At 35.1% G+C, this 21730-nt stretch overlaps 3 protein-coding genes across 3 annotated transcripts; all 3 read left to right on the top strand.

Annotated features, from left to right (window-relative positions):
• The first annotated feature begins 1446 nt into the window (after positions 1–1446).
• LOC128528199 (extracellular calcium-sensing receptor-like) lies at positions 1447–4303 on the top strand. Its single transcript, XM_053500954.1, has 4 exons — positions 1447–1590; positions 2699–2926; positions 3071–3194; positions 3402–4303. Exons 1-4 carry the CDS (start codon positions 1447–1449, stop codon positions 4301–4303), a joined length of 1398 nt encoding a protein of 465 aa, XP_053356929.1.
• A 5745-nt stretch (positions 4304–10048) lies between these two features.
• Positions 10049–13373, top strand: LOC128528128 (extracellular calcium-sensing receptor-like). The gene is made up of 6 exons (XM_053500883.1): positions 10049–10263; positions 10369–10660; positions 10826–11617; positions 11754–11981; positions 12068–12191; positions 12466–13373. Exons 1-6 carry the CDS (start codon positions 10049–10051, stop codon positions 13371–13373), a joined length of 2559 nt encoding a protein of 852 aa, XP_053356858.1.
• A 5491-nt stretch (positions 13374–18864) lies between these two features.
• On the top strand, positions 18865–21521 carry LOC128528198 (extracellular calcium-sensing receptor-like). The gene is made up of 3 exons (XM_053500953.1): positions 18865–18891; positions 20106–20229; positions 20644–21521. The coding sequence occupies exons 1-3, from the start codon at positions 18865–18867 to the stop codon at positions 21519–21521; spliced, it is 1029 nt and encodes a 342-aa protein (XP_053356928.1).
• Positions 21522–21730: the final 209 nt, after the last annotated feature.

Raw genomic sequence — 21730 nt, 5'->3', positions numbered from 1 at the left:
CTTTGAATTGACCATCTTTAAAATGGATGAAATGTCCATTTCTCCAAGGCCAACTTGTTATGCTTCCTAACAAATTTCCAAGTGTTTTTGTTAAGGGTTCACTGCTCTTTAGTCTCTATCCTGTGAGTTCTCCTTGCATTCTGCATGTAAAAATATTTGTATTATTAAACATAGCTATAATTTGTGTTGTTTGTATTTGTTTAATTATTATTATTATTATTATTATTATTATTATTATTATTATTATTACATAATGCAACTTTACCAGGTGTTTCTGTCATTAATAATTTTTTTCCAACAATATTTCTCCCGTGAAGTTAATAGCTCACCATTGTCATTTAAAGTTTTATTGATGCATAGGATAGTTTTGTAACATAGTTGCATAAATTTCAATATTTGCTTGCGTTTCAGGTGAGTACTTTGACCCTTCTGAAATGGTGACTTTTGTGTTGGAAGACATATGCATAAATATTCATTACATAATGAAAAGTTGTTTGGATTTATATAAAGTACTGGAGAATGGCAGATGCAATTTATGCAATTTGTTTTACACTCTCCTTTGGTTTAACAAAATAATTTACATAAATTACATATTTTTACATTTATGTACTACCTAATATTACTAATTATTTTAACCATTAAAAGATGCAAAATAAAATATACAGTAACTGTGACAGTCGTGCAAATGTGAAGGTGAAACAGGCTGTCAAAATGTCACACCTTCTTTGATCATGAACCCAAGTGTAACTTTACCATAGAGACTTTGTATTTTGATTTGTATAAATACCACTTGTGGTCTTAGTTTAACTTGATTACACATCAGACCACACACTTACTCACTCTCTCTCTTTTTCTCTCTCTGTCTCTCTCACACACACTCTCTCTCTCTCTCTCTCTCTCTCTTTAAATCAAATCTCTTAACCTGTAGTGATAAATGGAGTCTATCTTTACACTCTTGCATGTTGCAATGGCCATCATAAATTTTTCCAGAGCTAATAAGACTACATGTAGCCTGCTTGGAGAGCCTGTATACCCGCATATATGGAAGAATGGTGATATCATAGTTGGAGCAATTTTCCCCTTTCATAGTAGTTGGCAAATCACAGATTCATCCTATTCATTCAAACCATCTTCAATGATGTGTATGAGGTAAGCAGTATAGCAAAAACATTTCATGCATTTATTGGACAGTTATTGTAATAAAAATATCAATAATGCTCCTAAAGCAGTACAGTTAACGTTAGCTAATTAAGAATAACTAGTGTGTATGGTATATTTTTATGATTCTTTTTAAACAGTTTGGACTTCAGAGCCTTTCAATATTCACAGTCATTGATCTTTGCAACAGAGGAGATCAACAACAGTTCATCTTTACTGCCTGGAGTCTCGCTGGGCTACAAGATTTATGACACCTGTGGTTCTGCAGCATTGGGGGTTAAAGTGGCAATGACGTTAATGAATGGAAATGAGAACTCAGCATCTTATGACAACTGCACAAAGCCAGCCCAGGTGCAAGCTATAATAGGAGAGACATACTCAACAGTGTCTATGGCTATAGCAAAGAGTATAGGACCTTCCAACATTCCATTAGTAAGACTTTACTGTGCAACATTTATTCATTGTTGGTTATTACACCACCATTAGAAATAAAAATAAAAAGTATATAAAAATGAAGAAGAAATTTTGTAGTAAGATTTTTATATTAGGTATTAACCCCTGATTGAACCTATTGCCTAAAATGCCTGTGTGAATCCAATTTTAGATCAGTTACTATGCCACCTGTGAGTGTCTTAGTGACAAGAAGAAATATCCATCATTTCTGCGCACTGTTCCCAGTGATTATTACCAGAGCAGAGCACTGGCAGAAATGGTTAGGCATTTTGGCTGGACCTGGGTTGGAGCAATAAGAAGAGATGATGATTATGGAAATAATGGAATGGCAACTTTTACTAAAGTTGCAGAGCAACTAGGAATATGCTTAGAATATTCCCTTCCATTTTTTAGAACCTACTCACACGAGAAAGTGTTAAGAATCGTTGAACAAATTAAAAGCTCCACTTCTCGGGTCATAGTGGGATTTCTCACTCAGTGGGATTTGGAAATGTTGGTTCATGTCTTTTCTGAATACAACATCACTGGATATCAGTGGGTGGGAACTGAGGGCTGGATTGCTGATCCAATAGTGGCCACACATGATACACACAACATACTGCAAGGAGCTATAGGGCTAGCTATCCCCAAAACAAAGGTGGCAGGTCTAAAGGACTTCATTTTAGATATAAAGCCCCTAAAATTGGTAGGAAGTGCCATTTTTACTAAATTCTGGGAGGCTTTATTTAAATGTAAATATACAGTGGAGAATAAATCAGAGAACTCACCAGTGTGTTCAGGAGAAGAAAAACTCTCTGAGATGGAAAACACATTTACTGATATGTCCTTGATGCCTATTTTCAGTAATGTGTATAAAGGAGTTTACGCCATTGCCCACACCCTACATGAACTTCTTGGTTGTAAACAAACATGCCCTACAAATAAGCAGCCTGATCCTTTCACAGTAAGTTAATATGTTACAGAGACAGTTACTTTTTCTTTTATTTTACACATTTCCTGTATAAATTTAAAATTAATTTGTATTATTTTTAACATTTTTTTAAAATTTAAATATTAAATGACATATCCATTTGTTCTTTTTATCAAGTTTCTAGAACACCTCAGAAAGGTGCATTTCAAAACCAAAGAAGGTGAAGAAGTTTATTTTGATCTAAATGGTGACCCGCCTGCAAAATATGAGATAATAAACTGGCAAATAAATAAAGATCATCAAAATGAATTTGTCACTGTTGGACTTTATGAATCCTCTTTACCTGCTCATAGTCGATTAGCAGTAAATATGGCCTCGATTGTGTGGGCACAGAATAAAACTGAGGTGAGTATGCACACTTAACTGTTATCCATATTAATAAAGTAAGCGTAAATAATTAATGTATATTATTTTAGCTTTGATATTGTGGAAAATGTTGAAAAAAATATTCCATTAGAATTTCATTATGAATATTCATATTGATAATAGATACCAATATCAGTATGCCATAAGAGCTGTCCTCCTGGCACTAGAAAAGCTGTACAGAAAGGAAAACCCATCTGCTGCTTTGACTGTATCCCATGTGCTGCAGGAGAGATCAGTAATATTACAGGTAAAAGATTAACTCTAAAGGAGAAAGGGAAAAATCCCTGTTGCAGATTCTCCAGGATGCTCAATAAAAATTTACCGGCCAATTTCTTTATAAAAGTGTACTTGAGACTCCTGAGACTACTATACAACAACTACAGAGAGTTGTTGAGCCATATTTTAACATAGATAATATATATATTTTTTTCTCTCTTCTCTCACCCTATGACAGATTCAATTGAATGTGAACAATGTCAGCATGATTATTGGTCAAATGAACACAAGGATAAATGTGTAAAGAAGGAAATTGAATATTTATCCTATGAGGAGACTATGGGAATTTTGCTGACAGCAGTGTCTATTTTTGGTGCATTTATGACAGTGGTAATAGCAATAATATTCTTAAGATATAAAGATACACCAATAGTCAAAGCAAATAACTCTGAACTCAGCTTTCTCTTGCTCTTCTCTCTGGCTCTATGTTTCCTGTGTTCACTTACTTTCATTGGGCAACCTTCTGAGTGGTCCTGTATGCTGCGTCACACAGCATTTGGAATCACCTTCGTTCTCTGCATTTCCTGTGTTCTGGGAAAAACAATAGTAGTCTTAATGGCTTTCAGGGCTACACTTCCAGGCAGTGATGTCATGAAATGGTTTGGGCCTCCACAACAGAGACTCAGTGTACTTGTGTTCACTCTCATACAGGTCCTTATTTGTGTGCTGTGGTTAACAATTTCCCCTCCTTTCCCTTTTAAAAATCTAAAGCACTACAAAGACAAGATCATTCTAGAATGTCATTTAGGCTCAGACTTCGGTTTCTGGGCTGTACTGGGTTATATAGGATTCTTAGCCCTTTTGTGTTTTGTTTTGGCTTTTCTGGCTCGGAAGTTGCCTGATAATTTTAATGAAGCTAAGTTCATTACATTCAGTATGCTAATGTTCTCTGCAGTCTGGATCACTTTTATTCCAGCTTATGTCAGTTCACCTGGAAAATTTACTGTGGCTGTGGAGATATTTGCAATTTTAGCCTCCAGCTTTGGTTTGCTGTTCTGCATCTTTATTCCAAAATGTTATGTAATTATGTTGCAGCCAGAGAAAAACACTAAAAAGCAAATTATGGGAAAAGTCAAGTGATCTACTAGTTATTATTCATGGATATTCTCACTAATAATGTCCAGTATATTGTGCCTTAAATATCATTGATCAATACATTTTACCAATTTACAATTAAAAATGTACATTCATTAATTGCAGTTCAAAATACATGAAAAAGATGTGGAGGGAAGTGGCTACTAATTCCATTACTTTAATGCTCCCATTATTTAACCTATCTGAGAATTTTTGTACAAGGTACTGTCAGGGACAATCCCCTAGAGGGCGTCTTTTGACCAGAGACTTCAGTTTTGTTTTGTACTTCATGTCCCAGAATGCAGATTGGTGAGGTGATAAGGGCACTCACCTTAACCAAGGTTGCTAATTAGTTTGCTATATGTAGTCGTCCCTTTAGTTGGATTTGTCCTGCATCTGTTCTGTTTTATCCTGCGTTGGAATCTGTTTTGTTTTCTTCTCTGTAGTTTTGCCATGTTTCATGTTCAGTTTGAGTTATCTTAGCCATAGTTTCATGTTTAGTTTATTTATGTTTAATTACTTATGTTTGTTTATGTTTGCTATTCCTTATTAAAACCTAAGTCTTAACCTCTGCGAATATGTCTCACCCATCATCCAATGAACGTGGTACGTACAAGAAAATAAAAAGTTGTATTATTCATTTAGCTATGTGTAATATGTTGTTACCACTCATATAAAAGGCATTTAATAAATAAATACACTCATTTTTTTGTTACAATACAAAAGGAGTAATATCATAATATTGCAGCTTCAGCAGTAGCTTAGTGACATACAGTTTTTATTCAGCATAAATATGTTGAGGGTTTTGTAACGTGTGTAATATTGAATTTATAGAATTTACTGTTTAAATATGTAATAAGCACCAAAACAGTAAAATAATGTATATTGTATGGAAAATCCTGTGGCAAAATTAATTTTAAAAAATTAATTTGGCATAAAGATTCTATAGATGAAGATTTCTATAGATGTCATAAACCTTCACTTCTTTTGTTTGTTTGTTTTAACCAGGTTAAGTGAAAGCCCCCTGTGACCAAATAAATAACCTTAAGGGACTAAATAAATAAATAAATACATTAATAAAATTAATTTATATTCATATTTTCCAGAGTGTAAATTAACATTCACAAGGTAGGTAAAAATATAATTTCACCCTATATCGAATAAAATGTAGAACCACCTTTAATAACAATAATTTGAAGTAAGAGCTGTCTGCAGATTTGTCTTTCCCCTTTTTCAGAAATGTTGTCCCACTCCTATTTCCAAATCTTTTTTTTATGTTTTTTTTTTTGGTCGTTTAATTGTCAGTTTGCTGGTGTGCTTTAAAATGTTTTACTTTTGTTTGACCCACTTTAAGCTATTATAACCTATTTGACAATGATGAACAGTAATAACATGTAATTATACGTTGGTGGGGGATCTTGAGTAAGAGTATAAGTTTTTTCCTTTCATTTGCAAAGTAAAGACAGACATCAAAGGGGACTTGAGGAAACCATCTTGAGGACTGCCTGTGTGCCAACCATAAGGATATATTACGTGTATGTCAGCCACAGTGGTACTTTTAAGACCAATGCAACAATCTGGGAACCTAATTTAGATGAAACTGGTTTTAGGCAAGGTGACCTGACCTGAGTAAATTATAACATCATAGAAATGTCACAGGGTAATGTCTGGTGATTTTATGTTTTGGCACGGCTTTTAAACACTTGCCAGATCCAAAGGTTTCCCTGTCATTGCTCTACAACTGGTGTTAAATAACACATAATAAGCTTAAAACTCATAGAAGTGTAATAACGAGGGGCAAACCGCGCATAAATTGTTCAGAATGGGCTAATCCATAAACCTCGACACTACACCCAATTATTTAGGTGGCTTTGGTAAGATACCAGGGCTTAAGATCAAGAGAAAAAAAAAAAGAAAAGAAAAATGCACACAGACAGACAGACAGATAGACAGAGTGCAAGACAGAGGCAAAGACCCAGCCTCTGTCTTCATAGACAATTGGGAATAAGAGAGAAAAAAGAGAGAGCGACAAGCATTAGTTAAGCGTGCGCTCTTGGTTTGAGTTAATTTTGTTAATACACAAAACTCTCTCTCTCTCGTATAAATCCTTGGTAAGGGCGTAGAGGATATAGTTTTTATTTTAGGTTCCAGAGCCCTGTACATTCTCGCGTAGACGGTGGAGCTTCTTTTATTTTCTTTTTAGTTCATTAATTAATAATCCTACTATCTCTAAACGGGAAGGTCTTTCTGTGTGTATTACAAGCACTCTCACATACTCCTATTTCATTTACCCCTTCTAAAGCCCTGCATTGGGGCTTTTAAACAATATTAAAACATCTCTTGGTGCGGATCTCCATACTTGCCTATTGGAGCCTCAGGAGTTGATGGATAATAACCGCTTCTTGACTCTTTTGTTCCATTGCTTCCTATGCTACCCTGTGTCATGGACAATCGAGGGCTTTATCTTTAGGATGTTCCACAGCTTTGCTTATAGCTGTTCTTCCATACTCTCTGGCTTGTCCTGTTGCTTTAGAATCCGTAACTCAAGTGACAACTTATGTATTTTGGCCCTGAAATTAATATGCGTAACCTTTCTTGAGGTATCTCTTTTAAATGTGGCCAAATTCTGAGATCCATAACAAATAATGATGGTTTGCCATTGCTTTTGGTTGTTGTGTGTAGGATTCTGGATTTTTGATTTATCCAGATTTTTCCCATCTCCAAAGAGTGGGCTGGCCCAAAAGTTTAAATAAATCTTTCAATTTTTTTTAACCTATTTAATACATTTTTTTTGACTTGCTAGTTTATACTTGATGATTGGAATTGGAAACCACTTACTTTTTTATGAGAGGTACTGCAAGCATCCAAAAGGCTTCTAGCGTTATAGCTACATAAGCCTAAGAGAAGCTCCTCCAGGGATAGGGGGATACTTTTACAGGGATAGGGGGATACTTTTACAGGGATAGGGGGATACTTTTACAGGGATAGGGGGATTTTCTGCTCTGTGGGGTTAGGAGATTTTTGTGCATTTAGTATATGAACACACACACTAGATACAAATGAGTGCTATCCAGAACAACACTAACAGGTTTATATACAGTAGGTAACCAATGGGAATGGCTATTACCACAGCACTCACCACCGCGGCAAAATGACAGCGACCAAAATAAATCGGTTGCATTTCAAAGTCATTTGTGAAATGATCGCCAGGTGGCGCAAAGTGACATTTACACTCGCCACAGTTTTAAAATACAACTAAGTCATGAAAAATGTTGTATCGAAGAAATACAAAAGTGATGGTAATTTCCACACGAGTACTTTACACAACAAATATGAAAAATCTGAACCAGAGATATTGATATTTACTGTACAATAATGAGTAAAAAAAAAACATTGGTTAAATGTTGTTTAGATCAAGTTCACTAGCTGACAATTTTATTTGTACAAAGTATAGTGTATCTCTGTATCTGTTTATTGTTATTTAAGTTCTGGGTTATTTTAGGTACTTTAAACACATTGTTGGGTTGCACATGTTGGGTCATATGAGATGAAGAGGGTCATTTACAAATGGTTGCACCCTGGTTGGGTTATTTTGACCCAACAACTGGTTTCATTCATTATTCTCTTGTTTCCAAATGGCAGCCTGAAAAACGTTCAACATAATACTGTTATTATACTACAGGTGTAGTTTTAAGAGTTGTTTAGGCAAGAATGCATGTGTATAAAGCTTAAAACCTCCATCAGTTATTAAAGATAGCTGAATTTATAAAAAAAAAAAAAATGCCCCAATGATTTCTATATTGCAGTACTCAGGAAGCCCTTTTATTTGGAGTAAAGTGACTAATGTGCCTAACTTTTTTTTTGTGATGGTCTGGGGTTGTTTTGCTGCTTCAGGACCTGGAAGGCTTGCTGTGATAGATGGAACCATAAATTCTACTGTCTACCAAAAAATCCTGAAGGAGAATGTCCGGCCATCTGTTCGTCAACTCAAGCTGAAGCGATCTTGGGTGCTGCAGCAGGACAATGACCCAAAACACACCAGCAAATCCACCTCTAAATGGCTGAAGAAAAACAAAATAAAGACTTTGAAGTGGCCTAGTCAAAGTCCTGACCTGAATCCTATTGAGATGTTGTGGCATGACCTTAAAAAGGTGGTTCATGCTAGAAAACCTTTAAATAAAGCTAAATTACAACAATTCTACAAAGATGAGTGGGCCAAAATTCCTCCAGAGCGCTGTAAAAGACTCGTTGCAAGTTATCGCAAACACTCGATTGCAGTTATTGCTGCTAAGGGTGGCCCAACCAGTTATTAGGTTCAGGGGGCAATTACTTTTTCACACAGGGCCATGTAGGTTTGGATTTTTTTCTTCCTAAATAATAAAAACCATCATTTAAAAATTGCATTTTGTGTTAACTTGTGTTATCTTTGACTAATAGTTAAATGATCAGAAACATTTTGTGTGACAAACATGCAAAAGAATAAGAAATCAGGAAGGGGGCAAATAGTTTTTCACACCACTGTATATATATATATACAGTATATACACACACATTTTTGGTTAATGAAGTGTATGGTTAATGACACTTACTTCTCTGTACTTCTTATCCTGTCAGGATCGTGGGAGGCCTAGAGCTTCCAGGGATCTTGAGGCAGGATACACCCTGAGCCCTGCTGGGTCATCACAGGGCACAAGCACGCAAACATTCACAACTATGGGCAATTTGGAAATGCCTAATCTTCAAACTGGTGGCTCAAAATGTCTAAAACTGTTGTACTGGGATTAAACCCACCTAGCAAATGGAGAACATGCAAACTCCATCTAAACAGACCCAAAGGCAGGTCTCAAAGCCTTGACCCTCAAGGTTGAGGCCACAGTGCTAACCACCACACTACCAAGCTGACATTGATAACATTTATAAATAAATTATGGGGACTAATGATTATTAAGTAAGATAACATTTAATTGTTATATATTAATGTCCCTCTAGAAGCATATGACCATGTAACCATTACATAACATAATTGGCCATTTTAACATTTCACATTCAAATTTTATTTGTCACATACACAGTCATACACAGTACGATATGCAGTGAAATGCATTTGATCTGTTTTGTATGTTCACTCACTTACTGTTTTTCTCCTTACGTAAGAAGCCACTGAAATAGGATCTTTGCCTTAGTAATGATATTTGTTAAATGTTCCTTTTGTACAGATATTTTTCCAACAAATTCTACAAACTCCTTTCAGATAAAAAAAAGACTAACAAACTGATTGACTGACTAAATAAATGAATGAATGAATAAATGAATGAATAAATGTTAGTATGCTAAAACTTCTGTATTAGTCAGTGGATGTAGTATCTGTATGTAAGCCAGTGTAAAATAGTGTTCAAAGGCAAACGTGCTGCAACTATAATACATTTTGAAAGCAAATATATAATAAATGCCAAATGCCATGAAAAGACTGAATATCAATAATAACATGATAAGCATTATTTGTCTTGTTTTGTTTTCTTCGAACGGTATAAGAAATTTGATAATGACATTGTACGTATGGAAGTTGTGCAAAAAGACTGTAATTTCATAAAACATCCAACCTTTGATTGGGGTTCATGTGTGTGACTATACCATAGAGGATTTGTCTTTCCATTTGTATAAATACTATTGGATTCTTCTTATTCAGCTAACATAATAGACCACACACATATGCTCTTACTCATCATCTATATTCTATAGCGGTATATATAGATGGAGTCAATATTTACTGTCTTTCATATGATGATAACCATCATTAATTTTTCCAGAGCTAATGAGACTACTTGTAGCCTGCAAGGAGAGCTTGTATACCCACATTTTTGGAAGAATGGTGATATCATGATTGGAGGGATTTTTCCATTTTATAGTAGTTGGGAATTCACAGACCTGTCCTATTCAGTTATGCCACCTCCAATAATTTGTAAAAGGTAAGCATTATTAAATCTTTTAAATATCATTAGTCATTTATTTAAATGTATTTCGATTTATTATGCTGTTATTCTAAAATTATGCATTTGACATTCCTTTTTCAGCTTAGACTTCAGAGCTTTTCAATACACACAATCACTGATCTTTGCAGTAGAAGAGATTAACAACAGTTCATCTTTACTTCCTGGAGTCTCGCTGGGCTACAAGATCTATGACACCTGTAGTTCTTCAGCAATGGGAGTAAAAATGGCAATGAATCTTATAAATGGGAATGAGAAATTGGTTGCAAATGAAGTCTGCACAAAGCCAGCCCAGGTGCAAGCCATCATAGGTGAGGCATACTCGTCAGTGTCCACAGCTATAGCCAAGAGTATTGGACCATTCAACATGCCCATAGTAAGAATTTATGCCATTTAAAAATATAAATAAATATTACAACATCTTTTTTAAAGTTATAAAAAAGCAACAGCTGATAATAAGTTGACATAGCTCACATTTGGTGCATTGTATGTGTGAAATAAATTAACAATTTCTGAGTTTCCTGTTTTAATGTAATTTTAGATCAGTCACTATTCCACCTGTGAATGTCTCAGTGACAAAAAGAAATATCCATCATTTCTTCGCACTGTTCCCAGTGATTACCATCAATCCAGGGCCCTGGCAGAGATGGTCAAGCACTTTGGCTGGACCTGGGTGGGAGCAATAAGAAGAGATGATGACTATGGTAACAGTGGGATGGCTACATTTACTAAGGCTGCAGAACAATTAGGCATATGCTTAGAATATTCACTTCCATTTTTTAGAACTTACTCACAGGAAAGAGTGCTGAGAATTGTAGAGCAAATCAAAAGCTCCACTTCTCGAGTAATAGTGGGTTTCCTTGCTCATTGGGATTGGGAGATATTGGTGCACATATTTACTGAACACAACATCACTGGATATCAGTGGGTGGGAACTGAAGGTTGGATTGCTGATCCAGTAGTGGCCACTCTGGATAAGCAAAATATACTCCAAGGAGCCATAGGACTTGCTATTTCCAAAACAACTGTAACAGGTCTAGAGGACTTCATTCTAAATATAAAACCACTAAAATCTGTAGGCAGTGCTATTTTTACAAAATTTTGGGAAGCTCTGTTTAATTGTAAATATACAATGCAGAATGAGTCTGGAGGCTTATCAATGTGCACAGGAGACGAAAATCTGTCTGAAGTAGAAAACACCTTCACTGATATGTCCATGATGCCTATTATCAGTAATGTGTATAAAGGAGTTTATGCCATTGGCCATACCCTACATGACCTTCTTGGCTGCAAAGAAACTTGTCCTACAAAGAAGCAAGCTGACCCTCTCACAGTGAGTTAAATGTAATGTTAAAGAACTACATAATGCAATTTATGGAGTTTGTAATATTTATTACTCTGTATACATTTGAAAGTATATAACTAGACCTTTGAGCAAACTTTGTTCAATTATAATTATTGTTGTTTAGTTTCTTGAACACATCAAAAAGGCGCATTTCAAAACCAAAGATGGTGAAAACATTTATTTTGATAAAAATGGTGACCCTGCAGGAAAATATGAAATAATAAACTGGCAAACAAATGAAGAACACCCTCATAAATTTGTTACTGTTGGATTTTATGACTTCTCTTTTTCTGGTCAGGGTCGTTTATCTGTAAACATGACCTCTATTGTTTGGGCAAAAAATACTGATCAAGTGAGTATAAGTGAAATCAACAAACATCATTTGTGTGTGTGGAGCATTTTATACAATTAAAAGAATTTATTTTTACCTTGTCCTAGCTGCCAAAATCTGTATGCAGTGAGAGCTGCCCACCCGGGACAAGGAAAGCTGTGCAAAAAGGAAAGCCTATCTGCTGTTTTGACTGCATACCATGTGCAGCAGGAGAGATTAGTAATATGACAGGTACAAAAACACCTAGACATTGGGGTAAAGTAAAAAACTTGCAGTGATGAACTCAGTTGTTGCAATTCCTAATTACATTAATTTTGTAACTATGACACATAGAATAATTTTGAATATATAATTGAATCAATATTCAAAATGCCATATATCTGAATATAACCATATTTCTAATCTTAAGATAAAAAACATATTTTTGCAACCGTTACATGTATTGACGTAGATGTGTTTTAGTTATAAGCACATCTAACTTATCTTTTTTACCCCTCTATTACAGATTCTATTGAATGTAAACAGTGTCAGCCAGATTACTGGTCAAATACACAAAAGGATAAATGTGTCAAAAAAGAAATTGAATATCTGTCTTATGAGGAAACTATGGGAATACTGCTTACAATTATTTCTGTTGTTGGTGCATTTATGACAATGGTCACAGCAGTCATATTCCTTAAATATAAAAACACTCCAATAGTCAAAGCAAATAACTCTGAACTGAGCTTTCTGCTGCTGTTTGCACTGGTGCTATGTTTTCTTTGTTCACTTACTTTCATTGGCCAGCCCTCTGAGTGGTCCTGTATGCTCCGCCATACAGCATTTGGGATCACCTTCGTCCTCTGCATCTCCTGTGTTTTGGGAAAAACTATAGTGGTATTAATGGCCTTCAGGGCTACACTTCCAGGAAGTAATATCATGAAATGTTTCGGGCCTCCACAACAGAGGCTTAGCGTACTTGCTTTCACTCTAATACAGGTGATAATTTGTGTACTTTGGTTAACTATATCCCCTCCTTTCCCATTTAAAAACTTAAAACAATACAAGGAAAAGATAATTCTGGAATGTCATTTGGGCTCAACCATAGGTTTCTGGGCCGTGTTGGGTTATATAGGACTTTTGGCTCTTTTATGTTTTGTTTTGGCTTTTCTGGCACGAAAGTTGCCTGATAATTTTAATGAAGCTAAATTCATCACATTTAGCATGCTCATATTCTGTGCAGTGTGGATCACTTTTATTCCAGCTTATGTAAGTTCACCTGGGAAATTTACTGTAGCTGTGGAGATATTTGCCATTTTAGCCTCAAGCTTTGGTTTGTTATTCTGTATTTTTTTCCCAAAATGTTATATAATTATATTGAAGCCAGAGAAGAACACCAAAAAGCAACTTATGGGGAAAATACCAGTTAAGTAGGCTAACAGTCCAAATGTTATTAATTTATGTGATTCAGTATAAAGTATATGATTAGGTAATAATAACTGAACATGTTAAACATTTTGTATTTTGGTTTCTCCCCATTCAGTAAGATCTTTGGCTTTTTATTTTATTTTATTTTTTTATGTGCCAGCATTGAATTATGGATGAAAAAGAAATAATGCTATTAACCCAACTTTAATTGGCAAAAAGTTTAAGACCATGAAGAAGGATATGGACAGTACCATAGAAGTCGAAAACATAAATGCAGATCATTTTAGCTTCCAAAATATTTTAAGCAAATTGTAATTCTCAGTACAAAGGTTGAATCTTTCCTCTTGTTTATTATGTTTTGACATTCAGCCTTGTTTTACAATTTGCATGTCTTTTGTCATTTTACCCCTTTAAATAATCCGGTCAGTATTGTAAATGTTGATATCTTCTTATGTAGATACATGCAAAGATCTTCTACAAAGGTGACATGTCACTTCTTTCCTTTTTTTCTTAACTTGCCTTTGTGTCTGTGTTTCATAACCTGGACCCAGAAAAGTTGTTACCTTCTTATGTAATTTAAATATCTCTAAGGAATATCCCAAACAGATGACTTTCAATGTACGAAGGACACACCTTGTCCACTTTAGACAACCCTCCCCATTTAAATGAAATAATAATAATAATAATAATAATAATAATAATAATAATAATAATAATTAAAAATAAATAAATAAATAAAAATGTAAATGTAAATGTCAAACCCTAACACAGTTGCACTGGTACCATAAACAGAAAATATATTAATTTTATAAATTCCTTACATATCAATACGAAGAGTATATGAATTCAAACAGTTCTTATAGTAATAATAGAAAGAATAAAGGTGTCACGAAAACACCAGGCTCCACCCTCACTCTCCATTCCCAATCACCCGAGTTTTGAGCACACACCTGAATCACATCAACACCACACCTTAAATACACCTGACTTCCCCTCACTCAGCGTCTGACCCCACATATGGAAACAGACTCCTACATATCTCGCTCCCCATATTCGCCTCTTCTCGTCTCCTGGTCCCGCGTCTCCTCTCCTGGTCCTGCGCCTCGTCTCCTGGTTCATGTCTGTTCCATGTTCTACGTCTCCACTGTTCGTCTCCATGCTTTCACCAGCTCCATCATCTTTACAGATAAGACTTTCCGGTTTCCTCGCTCACTATTTTCCACTTATCATAAACTGTCAATAAAACACCCGTTTAGGTTCTCTAACGATCATTGTCTGTTGAGTCTGTATTTCCGTAACAAAAGGTGTGTGTGTTTGTGTGTGTGTGTGTGTGTGTGTGTGTTAAGGATCCTTAGTGTGTCCTATTTTTCTTTTTTCAGTCCCTAGCTTATATAATCCTGTAAAGAACAACAGAATAAACAATTCCTAACAATAACTGATTTAAAAAATACATTTTAAAATATGTTTGCTATCAACCTTAGAATTTAACAGATATGTACAGGCAGTCCAAATGTCCGGTCTTTGTGGGCTCACTGCTTGCACACGAGGCAGTGTATGTCTCATTTATGCTGCTATTAGAAAAGAGCTCAACACACCTCAACAAAAACTTTCGATAATAAATTGCATAGAATTTCAGAATTGTCTTTTCCTTTTACCATATAATTTATTTATTTTTCGCTGTATAACTTTCGAAAACAGGGACATCCTCTGCTTAGTGGCAGGCTTATATTTCTGAATCTTCCCTTTAACAGGAATGTTGGTAAGGATGCAAAAAGTGCCCTACTTTTTAGGGTCTTATTTATGGGTGAAACCTGGAATGGCCTGAGCTCACTAGAATAGTGCCATTACATCCAGAGCTAGTAAATGGAGTGGCACAGTACTGTTGGCCAGTGACTGGGAAAGGTGTAAGGTGTCTTATTCTGTGTCATTTAGCACTACTTCATCTGCAGTTGGAGGGGTGTTCAGATCTGTAGTTGGGCAAAATATTTGAATGGTGAGTTCCAGGCAGGAGCAAATGCTCAGGCAGTGAAGACCTAGCTGTTAAAGAGATATACATATTTTTACAATATCAAAGTTTTTTTTATATACAAAAACAATTACCTTGAAATGTACATCTATACCTAGATTATAAATCACCTTGGTTAAACCCTCACTGCATATTGGCTAGGTTGGCAGCAATGGGGGAGGCTATAGTTTCCCCATTTATAATTTGAGGATGTCATAGATTGTTGTGGATTTTCTTGGATTATTCAACATCCAGACAGATGAGACAATGTTGAAGTACTTCTTCAGAGTTCGATAGATAGTCAAATCCAATGGCTACGGGCAGTGGGTGCAATGGGAAATAACCAACAGCATCATAATCCTATTCCAAGATTTAAGATAGCAGTGCCCTGTCCGGCTGCAAATGCACAAACTTATGACGGTTTTAGACTTTTTAGAAGTGGGAATTTAGATAAACTTGGAAGTTACAGATGTGGCCATTAAGAATGCGTGTTTTTTCCATGGATGGCCACAATTCGCGAAATGCCGCCAGATCCCACAAGCAACATTTTAGAGTTTAAATAAATGCATTGTGCTTCACAGAATATACGCCAGATGGCATATAAAAGGACTTTATCTAAAAGCCAGACCAAGTACAACAAAGAATTGTGTATAATAAGTTAACCTAAAACAATATTGTTTCCAATGCTAAAGCAAACATAATTTTCTTTTCTTTTACAATAGATCTTTCATGATGAATGTGTTTATATGCATTTAAATTATGTTCATAATAATGGAATGAGAGGTCCTAAATTGTGCTTTAAAATTCATAATAAAAAGTTTGCTATATATTTTGGTAATGGCTTAAAAGGGACAAAACAATGAAACACATGGCATTTCCAAATTATTTCATTTTTCAATAGACAGATCCGATAGTGTCGTGATTATGTCAAAAACAACATATCTGAAACAAGAAAAAAAAGCTATACTTTCAAGTAAATATTTTTATATCCACATAAGAATCTTTTCCCAAGAAAATGTCTTGGCGCATGAAACCACACGATGCCCGTTGGGCGTTTTATGATAATATTCATCATATTTTTTTTGCTGTTTGTGTCCAGCATTGAATGCATATTTCATCCTCTATTAGACCATGGCTGGAAATAATGGCTGAAATATGTTTGTGAATTTATGACTGAAACCCACAATGCTCACTTTCACTTATAATACACAACAAGGTAAGGTTTTGATCAAAGGGATGATAAACGCATGCACAGATATGACCAGATTTATAGATAAATACAGACATACTCCCCCAGAAATGCAACAAACACAAATATACAAGAAACAGCACACTCCGATGTTAGCTGCTATATTCATGTCATAATATATTATAACATATTTTTGCTGTGAAATTATTATTTTTTGTGTGCATAAGAATTGCATTACAATGGATGTTTTAGAAATCATGTTTATGTTTTTGTTTCTCGCAAAAGGAATGTGTTCATGTGAGGAATCTGAGCATACAGTATACCTGTGAATAGCTGATGCATCCATATGAGTCAGCAGGTAACCATAGTCATGAAAAGGCATAGATTATTTAATGAAAAAGAGTCTTTGCTAAAAAAAAGTAAGTCACATTAGTCACTAGGGGCACACAAACATGTCACAAACAGCCTTACCCCTCTGGATTTTCAAACACTAAGTGATTTACTGGCTCTGATCTTTCACGTTGTCTCATGTTCACAACACTGCTTTACGGATTTGCTGGATCTAATCTCCAACTTCATATTCAGAACTTTCTGGTGCCGAGATCACAGAACATCCCCACAGGTCTTATGGATTTATGCCTTGAGGGGTCAGAGCTGTTTTGGTGGCACAAGGGCAGTCTTAGCAGAATTTGGACAGAAGGGTGGAGTATGAGACAAGTGTCCCTGTGTTTAGTTGGATTTCTTTCCATGTTCCTTCTGCTGTGCATATGTCTATCCAGTTGCTGCACAACATATAGTCAAGAAACAGGTCAAAACAATAATGGAAGGCAGAGGTCCATACATAAGTCTGTGGCCAAAAAATAGAATGAGGGAAGTTACAGAGAATTGTATTAATCTGAGCTACAGAAGGTGACCTGTTGAATGTCAAATTTGACATCATGTACTACTATAGTATGCTCTATTGTTTGTCTCAGGTCAATACTGGACCTGGCAATTTTAACAACGCCTGCAAGACTTTTATGTACAGTACAGACAATGTGATAGAAAATGCATGTTCATGCGATTAAAAAAGACAAATATATACAGAAATTGATGTACAATGGAAAGAAAAATGGCTACATGTGAGGGTTGTCCTATAAGAGACTGATTGTTTGGGATTTTGATACAAAAAAAAAGAAAAACCTTGTATGTTTTCAGTTAAACATTTTGAATATTAAAATATTATATAACCATAAACAGAAAGCATAATACAGAGGTAAAAGGCTAAAGAAGAATTCTTACTTTAGAAGATTAGTGCTACTCATATGTATTAGTCACACCTCCTATGACTACAGTTCATATGCATAATCTTTGAGGAATAGTCTTTTATCTCTATAAATATCATACATCTTTATTATTCATTTACTTAATCCCTACTAACCACAAATGCTCAACTCTATTTTTTATTATTTATATAAATTATTTAGCTGATTAGGTAGATGGAGTCCATTTTTAGTCTTTTGCAATTTGTAATGACAATTATTAAAATTTCAAGAGCTAGTGGATCTGCTTGCACTTTACAAACTTCCACTGCAAACCCACAACTTTGGAAGGATGGTGATATCATAATCGGAGGTATCTTCCCATTACATAGCAGCTGGGAAAGCACAGATTTATCCTATTTGGTTATGCCACCTCCAATAAAGTGCTTGAGGTAAGTAGAATAAAAAGGAACATTTATTACATTGCTTAAATATGTGTTACATAGGATTATGTTACAGTACATGATTGACATAACCGCATACCTCTCTGAACGTCTTGAAAAGTCTTGATTTTACAGCTTTACAGTCTGCACAGTCTTTGATATTTGCTATAGAGGAAATCAACAACAATACATCTTTACTACCTGAAATGTCATTGGGCTACAAGATCTATGACACATGTGGTTCTGAAGTGTTGGGCATTAGAATGGCTATGGCACTTATGAATGAAAATATCACAGCCTTAGATGAACCATGCACAAAGTCAGCCCAGGTGCAAGCCATAATAGGAGAAGCCTTCTCATCTGTATCTATGGCTATTGCAAAAAGTATAGGATCTTTCAACATTCCCTTAGTAAGTATTTATACCTATTTTTAATGAGGTCAATTATAAAAAAAAAAAATTCTAGATGTCAGTCAGAGAGAATGTTATTCATTGTTTAACGTCATTTACTGTAGATCAGTCACTATGCCACCTGTGAGTGTCTCAGTGACAAAAAAATATATCCCTCATTTCTGCGCACTATACCCAGTGATTACTATCAGAGCAAAGCACTTGCAGAGATGGTAAAGCACTTTGGCTGGACCTGGGTGGGAGTAATACAAAGAGATGATGATTATGGTAACAGTGGAATGGCTGCCTTCACTAAATTTGCAGAACAACTTGGTGTCTGTATAGAATATTCCCTTCCATTTTTCAGAACATACTCACAAGAAAAATTAATAAGAGTTGCTGAACAAATCAGAAGATCTACTTCACGAGTAATAGTGGGATTTCTTGACACGTGGGATCTGGCAATTTTGCTACGTGTATTTTTTGAACACAACATCACTGGATACCAGTGGGTAGGAACAGAGGCCTGGGTCTCTGATTCTGAACTTGTCACATTGGATAAGTACAACATGCTGCAAGGTGCTATTGGGCTAGCCATCCCCAAAACAAATGTAGCAGGTCTAAAAGACTTCATTCTAGATATAAAGTCATTGAAATCGTCAGGTAGTGCCATTTCCATTCAGTTATGGGAGACTCTTTTTAAGTGTAAATTTTCAATAGAAAATGATTCAGGTGACATTCCAGTGTGCACAGGAGAAGAAAAATTACCGGAGGCAGAAAACACTTTTACCGACATGTCTTTGATGTCTATTTACAACAATGTGTATAAAGGAGTTTATGCCATTGCCCACACACTACACAACCTTCTTGGCTGCAAAGAAATTTGCAATACAAAGGAGCAACCTAATCCTCGCACAGTGAGTAATAGGCTTTCATAAATTATAAATTCCCATTTTAGTTTTTAAATTTTGGCACATGTATAATGTCGTACAGTTATAATAATAGTACAAACTTTTCCTTGGGAAAAAGAGGAGAAATTTAAACCTTTTTTGCATTGTTTTGAAGTTTTTAGAGCACCTTAAAAAGATTCGATTCAAAACTAAAGAAGGTGAAGAAGTTTATTTTGATAAAAATGGTGACACATTTGCAAAATATGAGATTATAAACTGGCAAACAAATGCAGAATCCAAAAATGCCTTAATTACTGTTGGACTTTATGACTTCTCGTTCCCTGATCAGGATCATTTAATAATAAACATGACCAATATTGTATGGGTAAATAATGATACACAGGTCAGTAAATGACAAAGTAAATTGCATAGTCTTCTCAACAGATGTATTTTACATAAATCAGTTAACTTACAGAGTCTTGTTGGAAGTTAAATTAAAGTTTATTTTAATTATTTATCCTATCTGGCTTTCCCAATAACAAGGAGGTCATATTTATATTCTTCACATTCCCTGAACATAGGTGCCTATATCTGTGTGCAGTGAGTCCTGTCCTCCTGGCACAAGAAGGGCTGTACAGAAAGGAAAGCCCATCTGCTGTTTTGACTGCATACAGTGTGCTGATGGACAGATCAGTAACATGACAGGTAGAAACGCAAACCATAAACAACCAAATTGAAAACAAGATGTTTTTTAAAACGAATTTAGCTTATCTATTCTTAGGCTTAATGTATATGCCTATTAATTTCTCTGTTCATATTTATGTTTTTACCCCCACCATTCATAAAGATAGTAGCTTTATTCCTGTACCATTATTTCCATATTACTTTAATTATGTGATTTAATAATATTGGATGTTGAATATTACTAAATAAATATTCTTTTACTGTTATTTGTAAGAGCCAGTCTTACCATTTTTAAAATAATTTTAAAATAGATTTAAAAAAATGTGCTGGATGTATTAGATGTAGTATTCTGTATTGGTTATCTACTGTCCCCTACTTCTGTTTATGTTTCTTTTCACTCAACAGATTCAATTACATGCAAACAGTGTTATGAAGATTACTGGCCAAATCTACACAGAGACAAATGTGTACAAAAGGAAATTGAATATCTATCATATGAAGAAACTATGGGAATTTTGCTATCAGCTGTTTCTATTATTGGTGCATTTATAACAATGGTAATAACTATTATTTTCTTTAGATATAAACATACCCCAATAGTCAAAGCCAACAACTCTGAACTAAGCTTCCTGCTGCTCTTCTCTCTGACTCTGTGCTTCCTCTGTTCACTTACTTTCATTGGTCAGCCCTCTGAGTGGTCCTGTATGCTGCGTCACACAGCGTTTGGGATCACCTTTGTCCTTGGCATCTCCTGTGTTCTGGGGAAAACAGTAGTGGTGTTAATGGCCTTCAGGGCTACACTTCCAGGGAATAATGTCATGAAATGGTTTGGACCTTCACAACAAAGGCTTAGTGTTATTGTCCTAACTGTTATACAAGTCCTTATTTGTGTGCTTTGGCTAACGATATCCCCCCCTTCCCCCTTTAAAAATTTAACCCTATACAAGGAAAAGATAATTTTGGAATGTCATTTGGGAGCAAACATTGGTTTCTGGGCTGTGCTGGGTTACATTGGAATTTTAGCATTTTTATGTTTTGTTTTGGCTTTCCTGGCAAGAAAATTGCCTGATAACTTTAACGAAGCTAAATTCATCACATTTAGCATGCTTATATTCTGTGCAGTTTGGATCACTTTTATTCCAGCTTATGTTAGTTCTCCTGGAAAGTTAACTGTAGCTGTAGAAATATTTGCCATTTTAGCATCAAGCTTTGGTTTGCTATCTTGCATATTTTTTCCTAAGTGTTACATAATCATATTGAAGCCAGAGAGGAACACAAAAAAGCTAATTATGGTAAAAGTCCCTGGTAAGTGACAAAAGTATCTCGAGCCATTGAGAATTTTGACCATTTTGTTGTTGTTTTACAGTATAAAGTGATTATTTGGTTATTTTTCTTCTTAGCTTTTCAGAACATGTAATTCTTATCAAAATAACACATTGTTGATTTGATGGCTTATTAGTATCTTGATTTTTTTTGCTAGAATTATTTTAAAAGATTTCATTTATATAAATATTATAAAGTT

The sequence above is a fragment of the Clarias gariepinus genome, chromosome 7 (assembly GCF_024256425.1).
Source record: "Clarias gariepinus isolate MV-2021 ecotype Netherlands chromosome 7, CGAR_prim_01v2, whole genome shotgun sequence".
Taxonomy (NCBI): domain Eukaryota; kingdom Metazoa; phylum Chordata; class Actinopteri; order Siluriformes; family Clariidae; genus Clarias; species Clarias gariepinus.
Note: the sequence above shows the minus strand (reverse complement) of the source record. Positions and strands in the feature narration are given on the sequence as shown.

Excerpts from the sequence above, each read along its gene's own strand:
- LOC128528199 (XM_053500954.1), top strand. The coding sequence starts at position 1,447 with ATGACGTTAATGAATGGAAATGAGAACTCAGCATCTTATGACAACTGC. Across the intron at positions 1,591-2,698 it reads GACCTTCCAACATTCCATTA|TTTCTAGAACACCTCAGAAA; the intron begins GTAAGACTTTAC and ends CTTTTTATCAAG. Across the intron at positions 2,927-3,070 it reads GGGCACAGAATAAAACTGAG|ATACCAATATCAGTATGCCA; the intron begins GTGAGTATGCAC and ends TATTGATAATAG.
- LOC128528128 (XM_053500883.1), top strand. The coding sequence starts at position 10,049 with ATGGAGTCAATATTTACTGTCTTTCATATGATGATAACCATCATTAAT. Across the intron at positions 11,982-12,067 it reads GGGCAAAAAATACTGATCAA|CTGCCAAAATCTGTATGCAG; the intron begins GTGAGTATAAGT and ends ACCTTGTCCTAG. Across the intron at positions 12,192-12,465 it reads AGAGATTAGTAATATGACAG|ATTCTATTGAATGTAAACAG; the intron begins GTACAAAAACAC and ends CCTCTATTACAG.
- LOC128528198 (XM_053500953.1), top strand. The coding sequence starts at position 18,865 with ATGGTAAAGCACTTTGGCTGGACCTGG. Across the intron at positions 18,892-20,105 it reads AGCACTTTGGCTGGACCTGG|GTGCCTATATCTGTGTGCAG; the intron begins GTGGGAGTAATA and ends CCCTGAACATAG. Across the intron at positions 20,230-20,643 it reads ACAGATCAGTAACATGACAG|ATTACTGGCCAAATCTACAC; the intron begins GTAGAAACGCAA and ends AGTGTTATGAAG.